The following is a 12,644-nucleotide window of genomic DNA, read 5'->3' on the forward strand; positions in this document are numbered from 1 at the left end:
ACACTTCAAAGACCTAGTGTGAAAGTAAGAATGTAAAGTCTCTCACTAATAATTTCTATATTGATTATGTGCTGAAATGGCAATATTTTGGACATATTAGATTGCATAAAATACGTCAAGATGTGTTTCACCTGTTCCTTTCTACGCTTTTTAATGTGGCTGCTAAAAAAAAATCTTAATGATGTATATGGCTTGCAGTTGTAGCACATGTTACATTTCTTTTGGACAGCCCTGGTTTTATGAGAGCTGAGTTCAAACACTTCGATTTACCAATTCAGCATTTATTAGTGTCTATTTTAGTGACACTTGGTCCCCACCCTTGAGGACTTCAGATGGAATGGTGAGGGGGACAGATGTACCAACATGGAACTAAAATTCTCGGATAAATGTCTGAGTTGGTCCATGTCTTGGGGCTCTGGGGGCTTGAGAAGAAATCTGGGAAGGCTTCACAGAAGAGGTGACTTGCCTGTTAAGCATCATAGGATGGGTAAGAGCTCACAAGATGGGTAAGGAAGAGGAAGGGCACTCTAGGCTCAGGGCACTACCCATGCAGAAGCCAAGAAGTTGGCAAGTGCACGGGGTGTTTGGAGAAATTCAGGAAGTTCACTGTGGCCCCAAACATGTTTTGCTTGGAAAAGAGGCTGGAGAGGGAGCCAGACTGTGTAGAGCCTTGAATGTCAGTCAGGTTTAGACCTGGCCTGTCCCAGTGTGAATGAGCTCACCCAACCACCCCCCTCAAAAGGACCAGACCAGACCTTGTTTGAATGTGAAAAATAAACTCTTTATTTCAGTGTTCGCTCCCTGTGGCTCAAAAGGCTAGCTACTATCCGCGTGGAACCCAAAAGCATTTATAAATCATAGACACACAGAGCAATATTTATATAGAATGTATGTTTGTTGGCTCATTTTGTGATTCTTCCCTGTGCAAAGCAGCAAGTTCTAAATGCATCAGCGTGATTTTCCCCAAGGCCCTCTCTGCATTTGGGGGGGCCCTGGAGGCTGTGACCCCTCTGCAGATAGAGAATGCCTCTCTCCCTCATCCAGGCTGAGGGAGGCCCGGTCATGTGGAGACTGTGGGCGATTAAGTTAGAGATGACAACTCACAGGCTCCCTGAGCTGTTATCCAGGGCCTGGTCCTGCGAAGAGGGGGTGGCTGAGGGGCTGGCCTTGCTGGTGAGTGATCGGCACAGGCAGCGAAGGCCCTTGTGAAATCTAGGCATTGCGGTGGGGAGGCTCCTGGGTAGGACGGGGGCCTCCGGGGCTCTTTGCCCCTGGAACTGGGGTCTGAAGGAAGGTGTGGGACCTGGTTAGGGCTGGGGGCAGAACAGTGGTCCTGGTCCTGGTTTCACTCTTAGAAACATCCTGGGCATGAGGTCTAAGTCTCTGTGAGACCGGGGAGCAGGACTTGTTGTCATTTGCAAGGCTGGATCCTACAAGGCATCAGGTGTGCAGAGCTGAGAGGCCTTTGGAGATGAGCTGGTTCAGCCACTGCACTGACCAGCCAGGACACCAAAGCCCAGAGAGGAGAGGACGCTGGCTGGCCAGACTTGGGGCTCTGACCCTTTCCAGTCTTTTCCCACTTCCTCACCCCATTTTTTTGATCAGGCCCCAAAGGGCCTTGAGGACGTTCTCAGGTCAGGGCTGGTGTTGGGAGCAGGGCACTGGACTCGGAGTCAGAAGGCCTGTGCTCCATTCCCACGCCTTCATGTGACCCAGCCTTTCAAATATCCGCAAGCCCACCTGGGCAGGGCGGGCCACCTCCTTTCTCTGAGGCTCAGTCTCCTCATTGAGAAAGCAGCTCCCACCCTGCAGCTTCCCCTGGTGATGGATGAAAAGGGTTGGTGGCTGTGTGGGTACCAGCAATACAGGATGCACCCTGCCCATCGTAGGTGCTTTACAACGGTGAGGAGGGTAAGGGACCGTGGGAGAAGCTGAAGCCTGCTCATCCCTGGGACCCTCCCCATCCCCACCTGTGCTGGCCCCTGGGGCCAGAGCACAGTCTGGGGAAGGGGTACAGGACACACCAGGGTGTTGAGTTTCTCGATCTGGCCAAAGGGCACTCTGCTTTTTTTTTTGCTCCAAGGGGCTATGGACTAGAGCAAACAACATGGCAGGTGGTGATTGGTTGCTTTCCAAATGGCATCCGGGCTGGAGGGGGAGGTGTGGGTCCCTTCTCCTCCATCCCAAGCCCAGTGAACTACGGTCAGGGCCCCCACTGTGGAGGTGCAGAATGTTGTTCACAGGTAGGGGGGTGGGAAACCAGGCTCAGGGGGCAAGATGGGTCTAGGGTCCAAGGAGGGGCAAATTTTCCTCACTAGCTTGGGATAAAGAGTGGGTCCAGTTGAGGGCTCTCAGCTGGCTGAGGTGGGGCTGGGCAAGGGAGCCCCTTAGGGGGAGCCAATGATGACGTTCCGGTAGCCCTTCACAGCCTTTAGCTTGTTGCTCTGGAAGTTGACCACCAGCTTGTGGCGGCCCACGTGGCGGGGCAGCAGGTTCACCCTGACTTTGGCCTCCTTCCCGGCCTCCACGGGGTCTGGGCTGTGGGGAGAGAGGAAGAGGCTGAGGAGACGCCCAGGCCTGGTCGCCATGATGGGGCCAGACCAGGGTGCCCCGTGATACCTGAGAACTTAGCACAGGGCCGCTGTGTCCACGGGGGTGTGGCTTAACGCTGACAGTAGTAACAAATGACAATAACGAATGGACGTGCTAACCGCTCTCACAGGTCCTGGGCAATTCGCCCTACTACGTGTAGAGGGGCCTGTGTGTACATGGGTGTGCGCTCACACACACGTGAGAAGCCCACAGAGTGCTGGGGGTAAGAGTGGGTGTGCTCAGGTGCCCACATGCATGAGAACGCATTGAGTTGTACCTGTGTGATTTGTGTTCTTTTCTGTATGTAACTTATTTGACAATAATAAAGTAAAAAATTAGAAGTATTTATGCTTGTATATATGTATGTCCATAGATAAGTGTCTAAGACACATGTGTAGACACTCAGGGTTCCTATGCTTGCATTAATGTGAGGCCTGTATGTTGCGGAGCAGGTGCTTAGCGATGGAATGTGTAATTGTTTTGGTTTATGGAGACAGGTGCAGGGAACCCAGCTAGCGGGGTGTGGATACTGAGGATGAGAAGTTGGGAACTTTGCCCTGAAAGCATTTAGAGAGGGACCCTGGGGTGTAAGACTCAGGTTTGAGGGTGGGTGTGTGACAGATAAGATGACGAGCTATGGGCTAGAGTCTGGTGCCCCCATTGGCATCTGCCCTCTGACCCCCGGCCCCCAAGCTTGAGTGACCAGCACTTACAGCTCCACGGTTATCTGCTGGTCAGCCAGGCCAGCTCCCTCCACAGTGAAGACGCAGCCTTCCAGGGGCACGATGAGTGGGTTCTGCAGGGACACCTCAGCCACCAGGTTGCGGTACTGCTTGGGCTCTCCCAGGATCTGGGGCAGGGCACAGGGCAGATGTAAGAGGCGGCACTGAGGGAGGGGGACCAGAGCCCCTCAGGGCAGGCAGGATCCTGGCTTGGCCATCTCGGTATTTGCGCAATTTGGCCCAATAGTTGCTGAACAAAGCCACGTCCACTCTACCAGTCTCACTCCATGCCTCTGTACCTCAGTTTCCTCGGCTGGAAGACACAGGTGATGACACCGGCCCAGGGCTCCTTGACGGAGCGGCAGGGGGAGGCTCCGCACAACCCGGAGAAGGCATGGTGCCTCCCTTGTTCTGGGGTCTGGAGGGGGAAGCTCGCAGGCTTTGGAGCCCCTTCCTCACTGTGTGACTCCCCCGAAAGTCACTGCCCTCTCTGAGCCTTGGTTTCTTCATGGGAGAGCAATGCCTGGCTGCAGCGATCTCTAAGAATCGCTGAGCTGGGAGTGGGCAAGCTCCCGGGAGACTGGCAAACGGCGCTTGCGCCCCCCCCCCCGAGCTCCATCACTGATTTGTAGCTGCTGCACTGGGGGCTCTGGGGCTGCATCTCCCTGAAAGTGAATCACTGTGACAAGGGGGATGACAGTGACAATAGTCAGCTCTTACTGAGCCCTTACAATGTGCTGGATGGGGCTCTATGTTTTTCTTATGGATGCACATTTAATCCTTACAGCGCCTACCTTACAGATGGACAAACTGAGGCAACAAGGGCCACAGTAACATGCCCAGGGCCACCTGGCCACCCAGGCAGTCAGAGCTCAGAGTCCACCCTACCTGCCCCACCAGGACCCAGGCTCCGGGCCTCTAGCTTTAGGAGTTTAGCTTTTAAGCATCTGTGACTCTAAAATCCCTCATTTCCCTGACCCTACCAACCACTCCAAGATTCTAGGGTGCACTCATAAGTCCCAGTTCTTTTGGCTTCACGATGCTGTACTTGGACGAAGCCAGGATTTGAGGATCCCTGAGGTGTCAGAGGGCTTGAGCGTGCAGGGCCGCAGGTGCACGAGGCCGGCCCGCTCCCAGCCCTGCCCAGCCCTCTGCTTACCCGGATCTTGATGTCCGGGTTCTCCAGATAGATGTCCCTCTCGGCCAGCAGGTATTTGTTGTCAGTTTGCTGGACGAGGAGGCCTCGCACCTTGATGAGGTTCGACTCTGTCAGGTGGTCACAGTACTTCTCATAGAGGATTGGAAGGGAGATGCTCTTCTCTGCAGGGGTGGGGGAAGCACATTTAGTGACTAAGACCCCCCACACCCCTCACATTTCCACAGGCACAGCGAGGGGAAGGAACGTGCTTCAGCTCACACCGCCGGTGAATGCTGGGCAGGTGCCAGGCCTTTCCCTGACCTGTGATGACTTCAGCGTCCCTTTCTCACCGGGAGCCAAGGTCTGGGCCTCGGCAGACCCACTGGGAGCGCACACCCTGACCTTGGGAAGAGGCTGCATTGGTGTACCCAGCCCTCTAGCCATTCATTCCCAGGGACGATCTGTCCCAACCTCTGTTCAGATGACACTGGGGGCAGAAAACCCAATCTGCTGCCAAAAGGGACAAAAAGGAGTGAAAATTCCTGGTGGAGCAGAGTGGAAAGTCTGACCAGCTCCACAGAAAAGAAAGCAAACATTGTCTTCTGAGAGCTCCGAGGACACGGCCCCAGCCATTGACCTTTCCAGGAGGCTGAACCAGGGTGGGGCTGGACCTCTGAGAGCTGTTTTCTGCCCGCCAGGGACCACAGCCTTGATGCCATGCCAGCTGCTGACTGACGGAAGGAAGGGTGTGCAGTGGTCTGTCGTTCCTTGGGTGATTTGCCCTGTTCCAAAAGGCACCGGGGGCAGACACGATCGCCAAGGCCGCATTGGCTGCACCCCCCCCCACCGTGACCCACCTGGAGCGGTGAGCACGGGGCAGGAAGGGGGAGGGAGAGGAGCTGCGGAGCAAGGAGGCAGGGGTCAGGGGTGTGGGCGACCGGATTCTGTTCTGTTTGGCTTCCTGTCCGGAAGTGCATGGAAATCCCCCTTATCTTATCATCGGAGAATAACTGGAGACTCAGCCCAAGTATGTGATCCTCGGGGGTGGCCCAGTCAATCTCAGGTCGAGCTTGCCACCGAAGGCCCCCCTAGGGCACCCGGACCAGCTCCACCTGGTCACCACGCAGGACCTCTGCCCTCTCCCTATGGGCAGTGCCCTTCGTGGGTGATGACAGAGCAGGAGGGACCTCTCCTGTTGTGAACACATCCTCAGGAATGGGAGAAGAGTGGACAGACCTGCCTGGACAATGCCCAGGGGCCCACCGGGATCTGGGAGGCAGAGTGGGCTCGACGGGGGCCCAGGAGGACACCACCCTGGCATCACCAGCCCAGGCTGAAGCTCTCTTCACACCACATGTTCCAGGAAGGACCCTTCCTCCCTTTGAGGTGCTGCTGAGCCCGAGAAGAAATGACACGTGTGGGTTCTAACAAAGTGGCTGGAGGCGCTCCTCAAAGATGAACCAGAGTTTCTACAAATGAGGAACATGAGGCCGGGGGTGTAGAAGAGAAATACCAGGAGCCCACAGCCTGCCCACAGAATTGCCTGAACTAGAACTTGGGTGTCCTGATCACTCCCCCACAGCTGACACTTAGGCCTGGCCCAGGCTGGGTCCTTTCTCTGCCATCAAGGTTAGCAGGGACTCACACCATGGAGCCCAGCCCTGAGGCCACGGTGCAGTGCCGTGGGTGGTCAGGAAAGGACCAGGGGGCTTCTCGGCTGCCCCACGCCTGTTTTCTCTTCTGCTCAGTGAGGAGTGAAGGTCTCGCCCTGTCCGGGCACCAGGTGACACTTTGCAGACGTCTCCTGAGCACACATCACCCCTTTCAGTCCTCACAGGCTACCTTAGGTGGTGCTGCTGCTGCCCCAGTGCGTGGAGTCCAACGAGGCTCAGGGATCACTGCCACCCTGCCCTCAGCTGTACGTGTAGGAGGTGGTAGTAGCCAGAATCAAAGCCAGTCTGACTGGCCCCCAAATAACATCTTTAAAAAGTAAGTGTTGGGGCCTCAGCCCCAACAGACAGTCTCGCAGGTCATGACTCCCGTGTGTCTGATGAGGACACTAAGGTTCAGGGAGGTGGCCCACTGCCCAGGTGGCACAGCCAGCAGGACCCTCGGAGGATGGTCAGTGTGTCACTCCCTGCTCCCAGGGCCTCTCCCAGCTCCGTGACCCCTCTGTCCCCCTCGTGCCTCTGCCCCCACGCAGAAGCCGGGCCTGGGCTGCTGGGGCACGGGAGACGGGCTCTGCACCGCCTTACTAAGCGTCCTCCGTGCGGCCACAACGCCTCTCAGGGTCTCAGGCTTATTTCAAGGAAGATAACGGGGCACAGTGACAAAGCTGGGCAACAAAAGGGACCAAGGAGACAATCGTGCAGGCATCTGACCAGGACGTTTGAACAACAGAGGCTCTGCCCAGGGCCAAGGGCTGGGTCATCTCCTGACATTGCGTTACCCTGAAATGGGGGAGAGCCCCGGGACTAAGGAGTGAAGGGAGGGGGCCCACCCTGCAGGGAGGCCAGGACAGGTGTAGGGCCATCTATGAGGAGATGGGCGGAGCTAGGAGGAACACCCTTCTCTCCGAAGAGGGCTGGATGGTCCTCCCTTCACTCTTACAGTGACACTGTCCAAAATGGCAGGTTCTGGCCTCGTGCAGCCATTTAAAGAAAGTGAAGTTAAAGCTTCAATTCTGCAGTTGCTCCAGCCACACGGCCCAGTATCCACACGGAACTATCGCCCCTGCTCCGCGCAGCACAGACATACAACTCCCATCGCAGAAGGTTCTGCGGGCGGCAGTGGTCTAGAGCGTCTATTCCAGGAGGCTGAGGACCTCCAGAGGGAAGAGGCCCTGGTGGCGGGTGGGAGAGTTACTGGAGACCCAGGGGAAGAATTAGCTGAGAGAGAGCAGTAGAGAATCTGGGGAAGCAGTCAGGACCCCCGAGAACATGAGAGGGAACAAAACAGGCAAGTTGCTAAGAGCACAGTTCGAGTCTCAGTCCTGTCACATCCTAACTGTGTGGCCTTGGGAAAGGCACTTAACCTCTCTGTGCTTGGCCATCTCACTTGGAAAATGGAGGCAATAAAAGACTCCACCTCCCACTTTTGTTATAAGAATTAAAGGGGTTGATACTTGTGAGCGCGTAGGACAGGGCGTGACCAAGAATAAGTGCCATGCGGGCGTCCGGGAGGTGAACTGCGCGGGCTCAGCGCTCAGGGCGCTACCTAGCACTTCTGTCTGCACCAGTCACTGACCCAGGAACCGGGGCCTTACCGGAGTTGGGCTCCAGGGGAAGATCCATTATGTCGTCGGAGCTGCACACGGGCCCCAGGACGCCGTTGTAGCTGACGGTGCGCGCGCAGAGGATGAGGCGGCACAGGAGGTCCTCTTCGGTGTTATTGGTGATGTAGGCGAAGACATCGAAGTCGCTGCCCAGTTTCATGCTCTGGGCCACACGGATCCGCATGGCCACCCCCGTCTCCTCTTTAGCGCTCAGCTTGTTCAGGTGGTTGGCCCTCTGGAAGGCTTCCCTCTCCTCCACGGACCCTGTGGGGACAGGCGGGAGAGTGTGTTTGTGGCTGGAACCTGTTCCAGGGCGAAGGGGGCCGGGCAGAGAGAGCCGGCCTCTCAGAGTCCTCGAGACTCAGAGCAGCCCCGAAGCAGTGCCTTCTCTACACTCCTGTGCCAGGAAGAGTATTTTCTTTATTATCCAAAGCGAACTCCTAGGCATCCCTTAAGACCCAGCCCAAAGTGGCCCCTTCTCCAGGAAGTCTTCTTTTTTTTAACCCTCGCCCGAGGATATGTTTTTATTGATTTGAGAGAGAGAGGAAGAGAGAAAGAAAGAAAACATCAATGATGATTTGCCTTCCACATTTGCCCTGACTGGGGATTGAACCCACAACCTTTTGGTGCACAGGATGACGCTCCAACCAAATGGGCAACCTCACCATGGCAGGGTGACTCAGTCACAGTGTCTTCTGGACTTTCACAGCTGCCTATCGCTAATTACAGTGGTGTAGCTCACCAAATTGGTTTCTGTGTTCATGGTTACCCTTTTGAGCTGCTTGAGGATTAAGACTGTGTTTACTTTTCTTCATTTCATACCCTTCGGCCTACAGTGGTTCTTGGCGCATAGTAAGCACCCAGACAGTGCGAACTTTCTCACCTGCCAGGCTTTGCACAGAGGGATTACTTCCTCCACAATCCATTCCCCCCAGGCCCCCCGCGGCCTGCCCGTGCAGCTCTCCAGCAAGAATGACTGCCCCTCCTTTACGCTCTGTTTACCTCTCCCCATTGCTCCTTTCATTCCCCCCCAAGTGTTATTGGGCTCATATTTATTCCATCAAACCGTCAGCTCTAGGCCTTTCAGAGGCCGAGGAAAGCATCTTTTCCTTCTGCATTATCCTTTACACCAAAAACACGGCCACTTAATCCCTAACCCCCAGTCAGCTGGGGAGCATCCGTGGGGGGTCAGAGGTGGGTGGGGCTGTGGTTTCTCAGTCATCTCTGTGAGCCCGGCTGTGCTTGGCACTCAGTAGATGCTTGGAAAATATCTATTGCATTGGACTGGCTGTCAGATGTGCTCAAATCCAATTTTCAAAATAAGCCACATCCTTTTTCCTCCCTACTGACCTAACATGGATAGCAGAAAGAAGACTCGTCTTTGTATCTGATGGAATCCATCTTGTCTTTAAATTTCTCCTGCTCCATTTCTCTTTCATTGAACCCTTCCTCATCCTCTTTCACGCTGCTTCCCCGGCTACAGGAGAGACACCACCCATAAACACGCGTGACCGAGCTCCAGGAACCGCTGCTCCACGGCCCATGTGCATCTCTCAGCCTCTCTGGTGCAAACACGTTGCAACAAAAAAGGGTGGAATTACTCATCTTCAGTTGCAGGCGCCACAGCTGGTCAGTGCTGTTAGCGTGCAGCGTGGACACCCCTAACCTTTCTGTTCCCCTGCACGCCTCTCCCCTTTACCAGCCATTCTTTTTAGGTTTACTGAGTCAAATCAACCAAAAACAGAAGGTGAGGCTTACGGACCCAATGCAATCCTTTTGTGGAACGTGGAATTCTTTTCCTAAACAAATAATCCTCTACTGCCATTTTCCCAAGTGTGTGGTAAGTTCGCACCTGTTTCTAAGGCATTTTTGGGAATGGAGAGTAACCCACAGGTCATTGCTGAATATAGGCAGCCCAATAACACACACACACGGGGCTGGTAAAGCTGGCGGCTTGTCGGGGAGGCCGTGTTGGAGGCTCCGGGCACCTACCCTCAGGGTACTTGTAGGTGTGGGTGATGTCCTCCCGATCGTCACGGCCCACTCTCTTCGTGCTGATCTTCAGGCCCACGATCTGCTGGTTGATGGACTTGTGCATGGTCCCATCCTCCTGCCGGATCCAGTCCACCACGTCCGCGTTGACCTCGGCAAAGACAAAGGGTGCGTCGTACTTGACGCTCAGGTCGCCCTCCTTGATGGCACGGACCGGAACTGGGCCACAGCAGTATATCCCTGGTTGGGGAAAGAAGGAAGGAGACACAAGCCTGGGAGGAGGGCAGGGCGGCACCCTTCAAAACCCCCCGCCATTCAACCACACACGGCAGAAAGTCTCGAGAGGATAAAGCCCTTTGACTCAGGGACTCCACTGCCAGGAAGGCAGCAGAGGGTAAGAACTCAGGATGAAGACGCGGGAGCCTGGCTTTTAGGGTGCGAGTCACAGCTCTTATTAGCTGTGTGATGTTGCGGCAGTGACTTAACTTCTCTGAGCCTCATTTTCATGTGGGGACAGTGTTTGTACCTACCTAATGAGGATTGGCACATCCTAGATGCTATGTAAGCAATAAATAAAATAGAAGAACATCCCACAGCACCCTAAGGAGCTGAGGGAGGCCAGCAGCCGGCTGTACTTGAGGAAGCTGGGCATCTGTCTGGTACAACACACCGCCACTGCCGATCACCTCAGCGCGGTTTATCGCTGCCACTAGTGGCTCACAGATTTGGAAGGTGAGGACTAGAGGCTGGGTAACTACATGACAGTGTATCCATTTGATGGAACACAGTAACATGAAATTAACATTCAAGTCACAGGACGCTAGCCAATGGCGAAATGTGAATGGCATATGGAAAAGTGAGACAAAGCCAGCATAAAAGGCCACGTACATCCAGAGTTCTTAACCCGGGGTCCACGGACCCCTAAGGAGCAACAAATAGAATTCAGGGGCCCATGAACTTGGGTGGGAAACAAAATGACATCTCGATTTTCACTGTACTTGGACAGCACTTCCTTCGATTGTGAAAGCAGACAAACCGTAATCTTAGGTGCTCTTACGACTCATCGCCCATAAAAACCAGACATTTTCGTATCACTTTATAGCGGCCACACGTATCTGGAGACCCATGTGTGCGCATCCCTGCCCCTGAGTTATCGAAGTGATTAGTTCTATCACCAGATCTTGTTACGGAAAGTGTGCATTATTATATTACAGATTTATTTTTAAATATTTTCCATAACTGTATTTCAGTGCAATTGGCTGACTTTGTAAACCCTAGGTATTATAGTCTACGAATTTAAAAATATTTGGAGAAAGGACCCTTTTGGCTTTACCAGTTCTGCCTTGTTCTCTCTGGCCTGCGCACACAGGTACAAATGAGTATATAATGAGAAATTACTGGAAGCTATGAGTGAATGTGAATGATACTTCCTTTGAAGGGAGAGGACAGAGTTGCTGCTTGATGTTTTCTTTATGCTTCTCCTCATTTTCTGTTTTTTGCAGTGAGCATGAGTGACTTTTTAAATGGAAAACCAGCATATTGTAAAACATCGGCGAGGTCCCCTACCCTGAAGCAGACCAGCCGATGACGTGTGGCGTAGACCAGACCTGGCTTAGAATGCCAGCCCTGTGCTCTCCAGCTGGGGGACTCCGGGTGAGTGCTGTCTGAGCCTCAGGTTCCTCATTTAGGGAATAGGGATACACCTACCCACCTTCACTCTTCTCCTGGGGCGTGGGGTCCAGGGCCTGCCATCCGTCATAGCCTGGCTGCAGGTCCGGCCTGGTCATCCAGGACTCCACCCAGCAGTGGAAGTTCCTGTTGGGAAAAGCAGGGGGACGTTGGCCAGGACCTGCCTGCAGGCTTTCAGTCACCTCCCCGCAGGACAGCCCGCACTGGCCTGTCCTGAGCGGAGCCCAGCATGGCTCCTCTTGGCTCTTCCCTCTCTGGGCCCTTGCCAGGTGCTCATCCTGCGCTGAGAGTCATTCTCAATTCCTTTCCTCCCCCTCCCTCCCCTTTCAGTGGCTCCTCAAGTTCAGTTGAGGTGACCTCGTAGTAGTCTCTTGGCTCCACCCCTTCTTCTCCAGCCTCTGGAAAACAGGCCTCAGCACCAGCCATCTGGACCAACCCCCGCCCCCCCCCCCAACCTTCCCTCCAGACATGCTCCAAGGTCATTGGCACGTTCCTCTCCCAGTTGGACGCCTTCGGTGGGGTGAGAGCCGCTGCCTTTGAAAGCTCGGACCCCCGTCCTGGCATTCCAGACTCCAGCAACATTTTCTCCCCAAAGCCCTCCACGCGTGGCCTGTTGACTTTCCCTCCTCTTGACCTTCGCACATGCTGTTCCGGCCTAGAGAGCCCTTCCCAAGCCCTGTCTCCCCTCGTCCAAACGGTGTTCAACTTTTAAACCCAATTCAAGCGTCACTGCCTCTGAGAAGTCCTCCTAGGGGCCCTGCCCCCAGCCCTGGGCCCCACCTCACCAGATCATTTCGCTCTTGTTTTTCTCCAGCTCTCCGTACTCGTTGCGGAAGTACTCGATGACCAGGTTGCTGTTCTGGTCGTGGGCCGAGTTGAAGTTGGTCACGACTCGGGTGGGGATGCCCAAGCACCGCAGCACTAGGAGGAGGGAGGGGGTCCACACCAGGGAGGGGGGGTCAGAGGTGGGGCTGAGCACCCCAAGACCTCTGCTCTCTACACTCGCATCTGCACCCTGCTGAACACCGGACCCTCTGTCCAGGTGGTGAGGGTGTGTGCCATCCCTCTACCTGGGCAACGGTGCCCACCTTGCTCATCACCCCATGTCCATTCTGTCCCCCTCATATCACAGCTAACAGAACAAGATCCTAAAATGCAAATCTACATCAACACGCCTCTGCTAAACCATCAGTTGCTCCTCATGGCCCTCAAGGTCAAGGCCAGACCTCCAGCTGTG

General features: G+C 54.8%; 1 protein-coding gene across 1 annotated transcript in view; it reads right to left on the reverse strand.

Moving 5' to 3' along the window:
- Positions 1 to 756: 756 nt before the first annotated feature.
- Positions 757 to 12,644, reverse strand: part of TGM2 (transglutaminase 2) — a 30,712-nt gene continuing 18,824 nt past the window's right edge. The window contains exons 7-13 of the mRNA XM_037164514.2: positions 12,193 to 12,328; positions 11,430 to 11,533; positions 9,719 to 9,958; positions 7,718 to 7,990; positions 4,474 to 4,634; positions 3,306 to 3,442; positions 757 to 2,538 (exon numbers count right to left, since the gene is read on the reverse strand). Coding sequence (XP_037020409.2) covers positions 2,388 to 2,538; positions 3,306 to 3,442; positions 4,474 to 4,634; positions 7,718 to 7,990; positions 9,719 to 9,958; positions 11,430 to 11,533; positions 12,193 to 12,328 — 1,202 coding nt within the window. The 3' untranslated portion in view covers positions 757 to 2,387. The remainder of the gene's footprint in view (positions 2,539 to 3,305; positions 3,443 to 4,473; positions 4,635 to 7,717; positions 7,991 to 9,718; positions 9,959 to 11,429; positions 11,534 to 12,192; positions 12,329 to 12,644) is intronic.

The sequence above is a fragment of the Artibeus jamaicensis genome, unplaced genomic scaffold, assembly GCF_021234435.1.
Source record: "Artibeus jamaicensis isolate MK-2021 breed Jamaican fruit bat unplaced genomic scaffold, CSHL_Jam_final contig_685, whole genome shotgun sequence".
In the NCBI taxonomy this organism is placed as follows: Eukaryota; Metazoa; Chordata; class Mammalia; order Chiroptera; family Phyllostomidae; genus Artibeus; species Artibeus jamaicensis.